The sequence below is a fragment of the Bombina bombina genome, chromosome 10 (assembly GCF_027579735.1).
Source record: "Bombina bombina isolate aBomBom1 chromosome 10, aBomBom1.pri, whole genome shotgun sequence".
Taxonomy (NCBI): Eukaryota; Metazoa; Chordata; class Amphibia; order Anura; family Bombinatoridae; genus Bombina; species Bombina bombina.
Genome location: NC_069508.1, coordinates 147,562,725 through 147,577,222, shown reverse-complemented (window position 1 = coordinate 147,577,222; position 14,498 = coordinate 147,562,725). Strand labels below are relative to the sequence as shown.

General features: G+C 42.2%; 1 protein-coding gene across 2 annotated transcripts in view; it reads right to left on the bottom strand.

The window, feature by feature from the left end:
* Window positions 1–14,498, bottom strand: part of DEPDC1 (DEP domain containing 1) — a 143,356-nt gene that overhangs the window by 63,633 nt on the left and 65,225 nt on the right. For both annotated transcript variants that reach the window (XM_053693368.1, XM_053693369.1), the window contains one exon: window positions 6,754–6,926. In XM_053693368.1, coding sequence (XP_053549343.1) covers window positions 6,754–6,926 — 173 coding nt within the window. The remainder of the gene's footprint in view (window positions 1–6,753; window positions 6,927–14,498) is intronic.

Sequence of the window (14,498 nt, the reverse complement as noted above, 5' to 3'; positions counted from 1 at the left end):
TTTAAATAAAATTGTTAATTTGTCAGTTACACTAAAGCACAAGATCAATTGCAATGTGTTGGTTAACTGGAGAATAAAGCAATATTTAAAGTTGTATAATATAGTGCAGTAGTTAAAATTTGCATTGCAAATTAGCTGCAGACAAAAAAAGTAATTGTAAAGTGTCTCTTGAATTAATTTCCTTTTCTCTTAGTCTAACATAGAAATGTAGTAATAAAAAAAAACATAATTTATGCTTACCTGATAAATTCCTTTCTTCTGTTGTGTGATCAGTCCACGGGTCATCATTACTTCTGGGATATAACTCCTCCCCAACAGGAAATGCAAGAGGATTCACCCAGCAGAGCTGCATATAGCTCCTCCCCTCTACGTCAGTCCCAGTCATTCGACCAAGAATCAACGAGAAAGGAGTAACCAAGGGTGAAGTGGTGACTGGAGTATAATTTAAAAAATATTTACCTGCCTTAAAACAGGGCGGGCCGTGGACTGATCACACAACAGAAGAAAGGAATTTATCAGGTAAGCATAAATTATGTTTTCTTCTGTTATGTGTGATCAGTCCACGGGTCATCATTACTTCTGGGATACCAATACCAAAGCAAAAGTACACGGATGACGGGAGGGATAGGCAGGCTCATTATACAGAAGGAACCACTGCCTGAAGAACCTTTCTCCCAAAAATAGCCTCCGAAGAAGCAAAAGTGTCAAATTTGTAAAATTTGGAAAAAGTATGAAGCGAAGACCAAGTTGCAGCCTTGCAAATCTGTTCAACAGAGGCCTCATTCTTAAAGGCCCAAGTGGAAGCCACAGCTCTAGTGGAGTGGGCTGTAATTCTTTCAGGAGGCTGCTGTCCAGCAGTCTCATAGGCTAAACGTATTATGCTACGAAGCCAAAAAGAGAGAGAGGTAGCAGAAGCTTTTTGACCTCTCCTCTGTCCAGAATAAACGACAAACAGGGAAGAAGTTTGGCGAAAATCTTTAGTTGCCTGCAAGTAGAACTTGAGGGCACGAACTACATCCAGATTGTGTAGAAGACGTTCCTTCTTTGAAGAAGGATTTGGACACAGGGATGGAACAACAATCTCTTGATTGATGTTCCTGTTAGTGACTACCTTAGGTAAGAACCCAGGTTTAGTACGCAGAACTACCTTGTCTGAGTGAAAAATCAGATAAGGGGAATCACAATGTAAGGCTGATAACTCAGAAACTCTTCGAGCCGAGGAAATAGCCATTAAAAACAGAACTTTCCAAGATAACAATTTTATATCAATGGAATGAAGGGGTTCAAACGGAACACCCTGTAAAACGTTAAGAACTAAGTTTAAACTCCATGGCGGAGCAACAGCCTTAAACACAGGCTTGATCCTAGCTAGAGCCTGACAAAAGGCCTGGACGTCTGGATCTTCTGACAGACGCCTGTGTAACAAGATGGACAGAGCTGAAATCTGTCCCTTTAATGAGCTAGCTGATAAACCCTTTTCTAAGCCTTCTTGTAGAAAAGACAATATCCTAGCGATCCTAACCTTACTCCAGGAGTAACCTTTGGATTCGCACCAGTATAGGTATTTCCGCCATATTTTATGGTAAATCCTTCTGGTAACAGGCTTCCTAGCCTGAATCAGGGTATCAATAACCGACTCAGAAAAACCACGTTTTGATAAAATCAAGCGTTCAATTTCCAAGCAGTCAGCTTCAGAGAAGTTAGATTTTGATGTTGGAATGGACCCTGTATCAGAAGGTCCTGTCTTAGAGGTAGAGACCAAGGCGGACAGGATGACATGTCCACTAGGTCTGCATACCAAGTCCTGCGTGGCCATGCAGGTGCTATTAGAATTACTGATGCTCTCTCCTGTTTGATTTTGGCAATCAATCGAGGAAGCAGCGGGAAGGGTGGAAACACATAAGCCATCCCGAAGTTCCAAGGTGCTGTCAAAGCATCTATCAGAACTGCTTCCGGATCCCTGGATCTGGACCCGTAGCGAGGAAGTTTGGCGTTCTGGCGAGACGCCATGAGATCTATCTCTGGTTTGCCCCAACGTCGAAGTATTTGGGCAAAGACCTCCGGATGAAGTTCCCACTCCCCCGGATGAAAAGTCTGGCGACTCAAGAAATCCGCCTCCCAGTTCTCCACTCCCGGGATGTGGATTGCTGACAGGTGGCAAGAGTGAGACTCTGCCCAGCGAATTATCTTTGATACTTCCATCATTGCTAGGGAGCTTCTTGTCCCTCCCTGATGGTTGATGTAAGCTACAGTCGTGATGTTGTCCGACTGAAACCTGATGAACCCCCGAGTTGTTAACTGGGGCCAAGCCAGAAGGGCATTGAGAACCGCTCTCAATTCCAGAATGTTTATTGGCAGGAGACTCTCCTCCTGATTCCATAGTCCCTGAGCCTTCAGAGAATTCCAGACAGCGCCCCAACCTAGTAGGCTGGCGTCTGTTGTTACAATTGTCCAGTCTGGCCTGCTGAATGGCATCCCCCTGGACAGGTGTGGCCGATAAAGCCACCATAGAAGAGAATTTCTGGTCTCTTGATTCAGATTCAGAGTAGGGGACAAATCTGAGTAATCCCCATTCCACTGACTTAGCATGCATAATTGCAGCGGTCTGAAATGTAGGCGTGCAAAAGGTACTATGTCCATTGCCGCTACCATTAAGCCGATCACCTCCATGCATTGAGCTACTGACGGGTGTTGAATGGAATGAAGGACACGGCATGCATTTTGAAGCTTTGTTAACCTGTCTTCTGTCAGGTAAATCTTCATTTCTACAGAATCTATAAGAGTCCCCAAGAATGGAACTCTTGTGAGAGGAAAGAGAGAACTCTTCTTTTCGTTCACTTTCCATCCATGCGACCTTAGAAATGCCAGAACTAACTCTGTATGAGACTTGGCAGTTTGAAAGCTTGAAGCTTGTATTAGAATGTCGTCTAGGTACGGAGCTACCGAAATCCCTCGCGGTCTTAGTACCGCCAGAAGGGCACCCAGAACCTTTGTGAAGATTCTTGGAGCCGTAGCCAATCCGAATGGAAGAGCTACAAACTGGTAGTGCCTGTCTAAGAAGGCAAACCTTAGATACCGGTGATGATCTTTGTGGCATCCTTTAAATCCACAGTGGTCATGTACTGACCCTCTTGGATCATGGGTAAAATTGTCCGAATAGTTTCCATTTTGAACGATGGAACTCTTAGGAATTTGTTTAGAATCTTTAAATCTAAGATTGGCCTGAAAGTTCCCTCTTTTTTGGGAACCACAAACAGGTTTGAGTAGAACCCTTGTCCTTGTTCCGACCGCGGAACCGGATGGATCACTCCCATTAATAACAGATCTTGTACGCAGCGTAGAAACGCTTCTTTCTTTATCTGGTTTGTTGACAACCTTGACAGATGAAATCTCCCTCTTGGGGGAGATAATTTGAAGTCTAGAAGGTATCCCTGAGATATGATCTCTAGTGCCCAGGGATCCTGAACATCTCTTGCCCAGGCCTGGGCGAAGAGAGAGAGTCTGCCCCCCACTAGATCCGGTCCCGGATCGGGGGCTCTCGATTCATGCTGTCTTTGGGGCAGCAGCAGGTTTCCTGGCCTGCTTGCTCTTGTTCCAGGCCTGGTTAGGCTTCCAGCCTTGCCTGTAACGAGCAACAGCTCCTTCCTGTTTTGGTGCAGTGGAGGTTGATGCTGCTCCTGTTTTGAAATTCCGAAAGGGACGAAAATTAGACTGTCTAGCCTTAGCTTTGGCTTTGTCTTGGGGTAGGGCGTGGCCCTTACCTCCTGTAATGTCAGCGATAATTTCTTTCAAACCGGGCCCAAATAAAGACTGCCCCTTGAAAGGTATATTAAGTAATTTGGACTTAGAAGTAACATCTGCTGACCAGGATTTTAGCCACAGCGCCCTACGTGCCTGTATGGCGAATCCTGAGTTCTTAGCCGTAAGTTTGGTTAAATGTACTACGGCCTCCGAAATGAAAGAATTAGCTAGTTTAAGGACTCTAAGCCTGTCCGTAATGTCGTCTAGCGTAGATGAACTAAGGTTCTCTTCCAGCGACTCAATCCAAAATGCTGCCGCAGCCGTAATCGGCGCGATACATGCAAGGGGTTGCAATATAAAACCTTGTTGAACAAACATTTTCTTAAGGTAACCCTCTAATTTTTTATCCATTGGATCTGAGAAAGCACAGCTATCCTCCACCGGGATAGTGGTACGCTTAGCTAAAGTAGAAACTGCTCCCTCCACCTTGGGGACCGTTTGCCATAAGTCCCGAGTGGTGGCGTCTATTGGAAACATCTTTCTAAATATTGGAGGGGGTGAGAACGGCACACCGGGTCTATCCCACTCCTTAGTAACAATTTCAGTTAGTCTCTTAGGTATAGGAAAAACTTCAGTACTCGCCGGTACCGCAAAGTATTTATCCAACCTGCACAGTTTCTCTGGTATTGCAACGGTGTTACAATCGTTGAGAGCTGCTAAGACCTCCCCTAGTAATACACGGAGGTTCTCCAATTTAAATTTAAAATTTGAAATATCTGAGTCCAATCTGTTTGGATCAGAACCGTCACCCACAGAATGAAGCTCTCCGTCCTCATGCTCTGCGAGCTGTGACGCAGTATCAGACATGGCCCTAGCATTGTCAGCGCACTCTGTTCTCACCCCAGAGTGATCACGCTTGCCTCTTAGTTCTGGTAATTTAGACAAAACTTCAGTCATAACAGTAGCCATATCTTGTAATGTTATCTGTAATGGCCGCCCAGATGTACTAGGCGCCATAATTTCACGCACCTCCCGGGCGGGAGATGCAGGTACTGCCGCGTGAGGCGAGTTAGTCGGCATAACTCTCCCCTCGCTGTTTGGTGAAATTTGTTCACATTGTACAGATTGACTTTTATTTAAAGTAGCATCAATACAGTTAGTACATAAATTTCTATTGGGCTCCACCTTGGCATTGGAACAAATGACACAGATATCTTCCTCTGAGTCAGACATGTTTAACACACTAGCAAAAAAACTTACAACTTGGTTATAATCTTTTTTAGCAAAAACGTACTGTGCCTCAAAGAGGTACTAAACGATTAAATGACAGTTGAAATAATGAACTGAAAAACAGTTATAGCATCAAACTTTAAAACAACACAACTTTTAGCAAAGGTTTGTTCCCATTAGTAAAATAACAATAATTAAATTTGACATAAAAAATACAAAGCAACGTTTTTATTCACAGTCACTATAAGAATTCTCACAGCTCTGCTGAGAGAATTTACCTCCCTTAAAAGAAGTTTGAAGACCCCTGAGATCTGTCAGAGATGAACCGGATCATGCAGGAAATATAAAAGTAACTGACTGGAATTTTTTGATGCGTAGCAAAGAGCGCCAAAAACGGCCCCTCCCTCTCCCACACAGCAGTGAAGAGAAACGAAACTGTCACAAATAAAAGCAAAAAAAAAAAAAAAAAAAAAAAAAGGCTGCCAAGTGGAAAATAATGCCCAAATATTTATTCACACAGTACCTCAGCAATGTAAACGATTCTACATTCCAGCAAAAACGTTTAACATGATAAATAGTTATTAAAAGGATTAGTGACCTTTAACAGAGTAGTTCCGGTGAAATACCATCCCCAGAATACTGAAGTGTATACATACATGTCATTTTAACGGTATGGCAGGATTTTCTCATCAATTCCATTCAGAAAATAAAAACTGCTACATACCTCAATGCAGATTCATCTGCCCGCTGTCCCCTGATCTGAAGCCTTTACCTCCCTCAGATGGCCGAGAACAGCAATATGATCTTAACAACTCCGGTTAAAATCATAGTAAAAAACTCTGGCAGATTCTTCCTCAAACTCTGCCAGAGAAGTAATAACACGCTCCGGTGCTATTGTAAAATAACAAACTTTTGATTGAAGTCATAAAAACTAAGTATAATCACCATAGTCCTCTCACACATCCTATCTAGTCGTTGGGTGCAAGAGAATGACTGGGACTGACGTAGAGGGGAGGAGCTATATGCAGCTCTGCTGGGTGAATCCTCTTGCATTTCCTGTTGGGGAGGAGTTATATCCCAGAAGTAATGATGACCCGTGGACTGATCACACATAACAGAAGAAATTGCATTGCTCATACAAACATCTTACATTCAGAGAAAAACAGCTTTGCAGACTGTGAAAAGCTAGGGAACGAGCTTGCAAAAATCTCAGAGCCAGACAACAATCAATGCACTACTGCATATTTGACTGTTGTCTTCAAACAGCACTTTGCTCTGGGTGCACTGTGTTAAGGAAAACTTATACAATGCAGCCAGAGAACAGCTCTGTTTAAAAAGAACAGCCTAATGTGGAGCAGCACTGAAAAGTTAAAGTGCTAACAGTTCCTGTTCTTTCTGCAGACATGCTGCATTTTCTGCGATGACATCTCAGATCACTCTATGTTCTGCCTTGGGGCACATATACACACACAAAAAAATACATACACGCATACATACATATATTCTGTAATGCATTAATATGTATTTATAAAGCAGCTGTTAAAGGTACAGTGTTGACCAAATAAGATATGTAGCTTTGAAATAAAGTTTTAAAATTAACTTCAAAAAGTACAAATATCTCTTTAATAACACAATTCAATTGGACTTGTGTTCATGAATTCACATTTTATACCATGGGAGGGGTGGTAACAACTTATACTGCGGAACACATTAACACTACTCAATATTTTATTATACCAAAAGTAACCTGTGTTAATCTCTCTATAATCTGTGATAACTCACCAGTGATCTAGTTCCCATGGCATCGTGAAGACGTGGCATATCAACATTCTGACTCATGCGAGAAATCATTCGCATCAGCAGCTGAAGTTTTCTTCGGTTCGCAGGAGGAAGCAACAAACAGCAGAGCTGTAATGCTTCTATAGCGACTCTCTCCAAGTGTGGTTGCAACAAACCTTTTAAAGAATAAATACAAATCAACTAAACACTTTACACTGTGTATCAATAGTGACCGGGCTTATGGGAGAATCACAAAAGACCACAGTAATCACTACAGAATCACAGACAGCATTATGGAAGATAATCACCCAGATTAATAAGGGACAGTAAATAATTTTTTTTAAAAAACAAGCAACTTTCATGATTCAGATAGAGCATGCAATTTTATAACTTTCTAATTGACTTAAATTATCTAAATTTGCCTTGTTTTCTTGGTATCTGGTATCTCATTGGCTGCTCCTTCAACAATGGGTACCAAAGAGAATTAAAGTGCCGCCCCCACAAAACACCACCAACACATGATTCAGACAGAAAATGTTAAACAGGTTACCAATTTACTTTTATCTAATTTGCTTCATTGTCTTAGTATCCTATGTTGAAATGCATACCTAGGTAGGCTCCTCTACTACTGGGAGCTAGCATTTTAGTGGCTGCACATATATGCCTCATTGGCTCACCTGTGTTCAGCTAGCTCCCAGCAGTGCATTGCTGCTCCTACAAAAAAGTATCAAGAGAATGAAGCAAAATTTGATAACAGAAGTAACTTAAAACATTTCTTAAAATTGTATGATCTATCTGAACCATAAAAAAATAATAATAATAATGTACTACTGTTTATTTGTTTACTATATCGGAGTCATTAAATAAAAAGAAAATGACTTTCATATCTGTACCAAACGACAAAGAATTAGCTTCTTTCTTTAAAAGGAAATTCTAATGAGGGTTAAAACACAGTTCCCATTGAGAATTCTTGTAACTATAAAATTTCTAACAAATTACAGTAGGTTATCATTGCATACGGCTGTCCCTTTAAACAGCACACTGTGGTGATACCAGAAAACAGCCAGACAGAGGCTTCCAAAACATTCAGAACAGAAAAGTGCAATAAGAAAATGCTGTAATGCATCCAGGCCTTTAATATTGCACTATTGCTTGCATGGAACTATTTGTTAAATCCCATGAAAAACAAGTGCCATGTCTGATTGGCCCAGTGACTGCATTTACCTCCACTACCATCTTGTTGCGCAGGAGCATACCAGCTTTGCTGGGCTTAAAAAGGGATAGGTAACGCATTCAAGCATTTTCTTAATGCGGTTTTATGAGCTTTTAATTAAACGGACACTAAACCCAAATTTTTTTCTTTCATGATTCAGATAGAGCAGCAATTTTAAGCAACTTTCTAATTTACTCCCATTATCAATTTTCTTTGTTCTTTTGCTATCTTTATTTAAAAAGCAGGAATGTGATGCATAGGAGCCGGACCATTTTTGGTTGAGAACCTGAGTTATGCTTGCTTATTAGTGGGTAAATGTCAGCCTCCAATAAGGAAGCACTATCCATGGTGCTGAACCTAAAATGGGCTGGCTGCTAAGATTTACATTACTGCTTTTAAAATAAAGATAGCAAGAGAACAAAGAAAAAACATAATTTATGCTTACCTGATAAATTCCTTTCTTCTGTAGTGTGATCAGTCCACGGGTCATCATTACTTCTGGGATATTACTCCTCCCCAACAGGAAGTGCAAGAGGATTCACCCAGCAGAGCTGCATATAGCTCCTCCCCTCTACGTCACTCCCAGTCATTCGACCAAGGACCAACGAGAAAAGAAAAGCCAAGGGTGAAGTGGTGACTGGAGTATAAATTAAAAAATATTTACCTGCCTTAAAAACAGGGCGGGCCGTGGACTGATCACACTACAGAAGAAAGGAATTTATAAGGTAAGCATAAATTATGTTTTCTTCTGTTAAGTGTGATCAGTCCACGGGTCATCATTACTTCTGGGATACCAATACCAAAGCAAAAGTACACGGATGACGGGAGGGATAGGCAGGCTCTTTATACAGAAGGAACCACTGCCTGAAGAACCTTTCTCCCAAAAATAGCCTCCGATGAAGCAAAAGTGTCAAATTTGTAAAATTTGGAAAAAGTATGAAGCGAAGACCAAGTTGCAGCCTTGCAAATCTGTTCAACAGAGGCCTCATTCTTGAAGGCCCAAGTGGAAGCCACAGCTCTAGTAGAATGAGCTGTAATTCTTTCAGGAGGCTGCTGTCCAGCAGTCTCATAAGCTAAACGAATTATGCTACGAAGCCAAAAAGAAAGAGAGGTAGCGGAAGCTTTTTGACCTCTCCTCTGCCCAGAGTAAATGACAAACAGAGAAGACGTTTGTCGAAATTCCTTAGTTGCCTGTAAGTAAAATTTTAGAGCACGGACTACATCCAGGTTGTGCAGTAGACGTTCCTTCTTTGAAGAAGGATTTGGGCATAAAGAAGGAACAACAATCTCTTGATTGATATTCCTGTTAGTAACTACCTTAGGTAAGAACCCAGGTTTAGTACGCAGGACTACCTTATCCGAATGAAAAATCAAATAAGGAGAATCACAATGTAAGGCTGATAATTCAGAGACTCTTCGAGCCGAGGAAATAGCCATTAAAAATAGAACTTTCCAAGATAACAACTTTATATCAATGGAATGAAGGGGTTCAAACGGAACGCCCTGAAAAACATTAAGAACAAGGTTTAAACTCCATGGTGGAGCAACAGTTTTAAACACAGGCTTAATCCTGGTCAAAGCCTGACAAAAAGCCTGGACGTCAGGAACTTCTGACAGACGTTTGTGTAACAGAATGGACAGAGCTGAGATCTGTCCCTTTAATGAACTAGCAGATAAACCCTTTTCTAAACCTTCTTGTAGAAAAGACAATATCCTAGGAATCCTAACCTTACTCCAAGAGTAACCTTTGGATTCACACCAATATAGGTATTTACGCCATATCTTATGGTAAATCTTTCTGGTAACAGGTTTCCTAGCCTGTATTAAGGTATCAATAACTGACTCAGAAAACCCACGTCTTGATAAAATCAAGCGTTCAATTTCCAAGCAGTCAGCTTCAGAGAAGTTAGATTTTGATGTTTGAAGAGACCCTGTATCAGAAGGTCCTGTTTCAGAGGTAGAGACCAAGGTGGACAGGATGACATGTCCACCAGGTCTGCATACCAAGTCCTGCGTGGCCACGCAGGTGCTATTAGAATCACTGATGCTCTCTCTTGTTTGATTCTGGCAATCAATCGCGGAAGCAACGGGAAGGGTGGAAACACGTAAGCCATCCTGAAGTCCCAAGGTGCTGTCAGAGCATCTATCAGGACTGCTCCTGGATCCCTGGATCTGGACCCGTAACGAGGAAGCTTGGCGTTCTGTCGAGACGCCATGAGATCTATCTCTGGTTTGCCCCAACGTCGAAGTATTTGGGCAAAGACCTCCGGATGAAGTTCCCACTCCCCCGGATGAAAAGTCTGACGACTTAAGAAATCCGCCTCCCAGTTCTCCACTCCCGGGATGTGGATTGCTGACAGGTGGCAAGAGTGAGACTCTGCCCAGAGAATTATCTTTGATACTTCCATCATAGCTAGGGAGCTTCTTGTCCCTCCCTGATGGTTGATGTAAGCTACAGTCGTGATGTTGTCCGATTGAAACCTGATGAACCCCCGAGTTGTCAACTGGGGCCAAGCCAGGAGGGCATTGAGAACTGCTCTCAATTCCAGAATGTTTATTGGCAGGAGACTCTCCTCCTGACTCCATTGTCCCTGAGCCTTCAGAGAATTCCAGACGGCACCCCAACCTAGAAGGCTGGCGTCTGTTGTTACAATTGTCCAGTCTGGTCTGCTGAATGGCATCCCCCTGGACAGATGTGGCCGAGAAAGCCACCATAGAAGAGAATTTCTGGTCTCTTGATCCAGATTCAGAGAAGGGGATAAGTCTGAGTAATCCCCATTCCACTGACTTAGCATGCACAGTTGCAGTGGTCTGAGGTGTAAGCGTGCAAAGGGTACTATGTCCATTGCCGCTACCATTAAGCCGATTCCCTCCATGCATTGAGCCACTGACGGGTGTTGAATGGAATGAAGGGTGCGGCAAGCACTTTGAAGTCTTGTTAGCCTGTCCTCTGTCAGGTAAATCTTCATTTCTACAGAATCTATAAGAGTCCCCAGGAAGGGAACTCTTGTGAGTGGAACGAGTGAACTTTTCTTTTCGTTCACCTTCCATCCATGTGAACTTAGAAATGCCAGCACTAACTCTGTATGAGACTTGGCAGTTTGAAAGCTTGAAGCTTGTATCAGAATGTCGTCTAGGTATGGAGCTACCGAGATTCCCCGCGGTCTTAGTACCGCCAGAAGAGCACCCAGAACCTTTGTGAAGATTCTTGGAGCTGTAGCCAATCCGAATGGAAGAGCCACAAACTGGTAATGCCTGTCTAGGAAGGCAAACCTTAGGTACCGATAATGATCTTTGTGAATCGGTATGTGAAGGTAAGTATCTTTTAAATCTACAGTGGTCATGTACTGACCCTCTTGGATCATAGGTAAAATTGTCCGAATAGTCTCCATCTTGAACGATGGAACTCTTAGGAATTTGTTTAGGATCTTTAAGTCCAGGATTGGTCTGAAAGTTCCCTCTTTTTTGGGAACCACAAACAGATTTGAGTAAAACCCCTGTCCCTGTTCCGATCGTGGAACTGGATGGATTACTCCCATTAACAAGAGCTCTTGTACGCAGCGTAGAAACGCCTCTTTCTTTGTCTGGATTGTTGACAATCTTGACAGATGAAATCTCTCTCTTGGAGGAGAGTATTTGAAGTCCAGAAGGTATCCCTGAGATATTATCTCTAGCGCCCAGGGATCCTGAACATCTCTTGCCCAAGCCTGGGCGAAGAGAGAAAGTCTGCCCCCCACTAGATCCGATCCCGGATCGGGGGCCCTCAATTCATGCTGTCTTAGGGGCAGCAGCAGGTTTCCTAGTCTGCTTGCCCTTGTTCCAGGACTGGTTAGGTTTCCAGCCTTGTCTGTAGCGAGCAACAGCTCCTTCCTGTTTTGGTGCAGAGGAAGTTGATGCTGCTCCAGCTTTGAAATTACGAAAGGAACGAAAATTAGACTGTCTAGTCTTGGCTTTGTCCTGAGGCAGGGCATGGCCTTTACCTCCTGTAATGTCAGCGATAATCTCTTTCAACCCGGGCCCGAATAAGGTCTGCCCTTTGAAAGGTATATTAAGCAATTTAGACTTAGAAGTAACATCAGCTGACCAGGATTTTAGCCACAGCGCCCTGCGTGCCTGAATGGCGAATCCTGAATTCTTCGCCGTAAGTTTAGTAAGATGTACTACGGCCTCCGAAATGAATGAATTAGCTAGTTTAAAGACTCTAAGCCTGTCCGTAATGTCGTCCAGAGTAGCTGAACCAATGTTCTCTTCCAGAGACTCAATCCAGAATGCCGCTGCAGCCGTGATCGGCGCAATGCATGCAAGGGGTTGCAATATAAAACCTTGTTGAACAAACATTTTCTTAAGGTAACCCTCTAACTTTTTATCCATTGGATCTGAAAAAGCACAGCTATCCTCCACCGGGATAGTGGTACGCTTAGCTAAGGTAGAAACTGCTCCCTCCACCTTAGGGACCGTTTGCCATAAGTCCCTTGTGGTGGCGTCTATTGGAAACATTTTTCTAAATATCGGAGGGGGTGAGAACGGCACACCGGGTCTATCCCACTCCTTAGTAACAATTTCAGTAAGTCTCTTAGGTATAGGAAAAACCTCAGTACTCGTCGGTACCGCAAAATATTTATCCAACCTACACATTTTCTCTGGTATTGCAACTGTGTTACAATCATTCAGAGCCGCTAACACCTCCCCTAGTAATACACGGAGGTTTTCCAGTTTAAATTTAAAATTTGAAATATCTGAATCCAGTCTGTTTGGATCAGAACCGTCACCCACAGAATGAAGTTCTCCGTCCTCATGTTCTGCCACCTGTGACGCAGTGTCTGACATGGCCCTAATATTATCAGCGCACTCTGTTCTCACCCCAGAGTGATCACGCTTACCTCTTAGTTCTGGTAATTTAGCCAAAACCTCAGTCATAACAGTAGCCATATCCTGTAATGTGATTTGTAATGGCCGCCCAGATGTACTCGGCGCTACAATATCATGCACCTCCCTCTGAGCGGGAGATGTAGGTACTGACACGTGAGGCGAGTTAGTCGGCATAACTCTCCCCTCGTTGTTTGGTGAAATTTGTTCAATTTGTACAGATTGACTTTTATTTAAAGTAGCATCAATACAGTTAGTACATAAATTTCTATTGGGCTCCACTTTGGCATTGCAACAAATGACACAGGTATCATCCTCTGAATCAGACATGTTTAACACACTAGCAAATAAACTTGCAACTTGGAAATACAATTCAATTAGAATAATATTAAAACGTACTGTGCCTTTAAGAAGCACAGAAGATCTATGACAGTTGAAAATTAATAAATTGAAACAGTTATAGCCTCAATCCTTGTAAACAACACAACTTTAGCAAAGGTTTAATCCCATTAGCAAAGATAAATTCTGAAAGCAGGAAACAAATTACAGAATAAACGTTTTTTATCTCAGTCAAACTATAATTCTCACAGCTCTGCTGAGAGAAATTACCTCCCTCAAAATAAGTTTTGAAGACCCCTGAGCTCTGTAGAGATGAACCGGATCATGCAGGGAATACAATGAGTTGCTGACTGAAATATTTGATGCAGTAAAAGCGCCAAAAAAACGGCCCCTCCCCCTCACGCACAGCAGTGAGGGAGAACAGAAACTGTCAGAAAAACAGATTAAGCAACTGCCAAGTGGAAAAATAGTGCCCAAACATTTATTCACTCAGTACCTCAGTAAATGAAAACGATTTTACATTCCAGCAAAAACGTTAAACATAATCTCTAGTTGTTAAACAGCTTTATGTATTTCTTACAGTGTAATTCTAGTGAAGTACCATTCCCCAGAATACTGAGGTGTAAAGTATACATACATGACATTATATCGGTATGGCAGGATTTTCTCATCAATTCCATTGTCAGAAAATAAAAACTGCTACATACCTCTATGCAGATTCATCTGCCCGCTGTCCCCTGATCTGAAGTTTACCTCTCCTCAGATGGCCGAGAAACAGCAATATGATCTTAACTACTCCGGCTAAAATCATAACAAAAACTCTGGTAGATTCTTCTTCAAACTCTGCCAGAGAGATAATAACACACTCCGGTGCTATTTTAAAATAACAAACTTTTGATTGAAGATATAAAACTAAGTATAATCACCATAGTCCTCTCACACATCCTATCTAGTCGTTGGGTGCAAGAGAATGACTGGGAGTGACGTAGAGGGGAGGAGCTATATGCAGCTCTGCTGGGTGAATCCTCTTGCACTTCCTGTTGGGGAGGAGTAATATCCCAGAAGTAATGATGACCCGTGGACTGATCACACTTAACAGAAGAAATTGATAATAGGAGTAAATTAGAAAGTTGCAGCTCTATCTGAATCATGAAAGAAAAGGAAAGTTTACTAGTGTGCTGGAGACTGAGCTCAGCTGCGGTGAAATAGCAGATATTTCATCATTGAAAATATAGAATTAAAAAATTATAAATCTAAAAATTCTAAAACATATAAATGCTAATATTTTGTTAGTGATTTGATAGTACATGCATCATTCTGCTAATTAAAA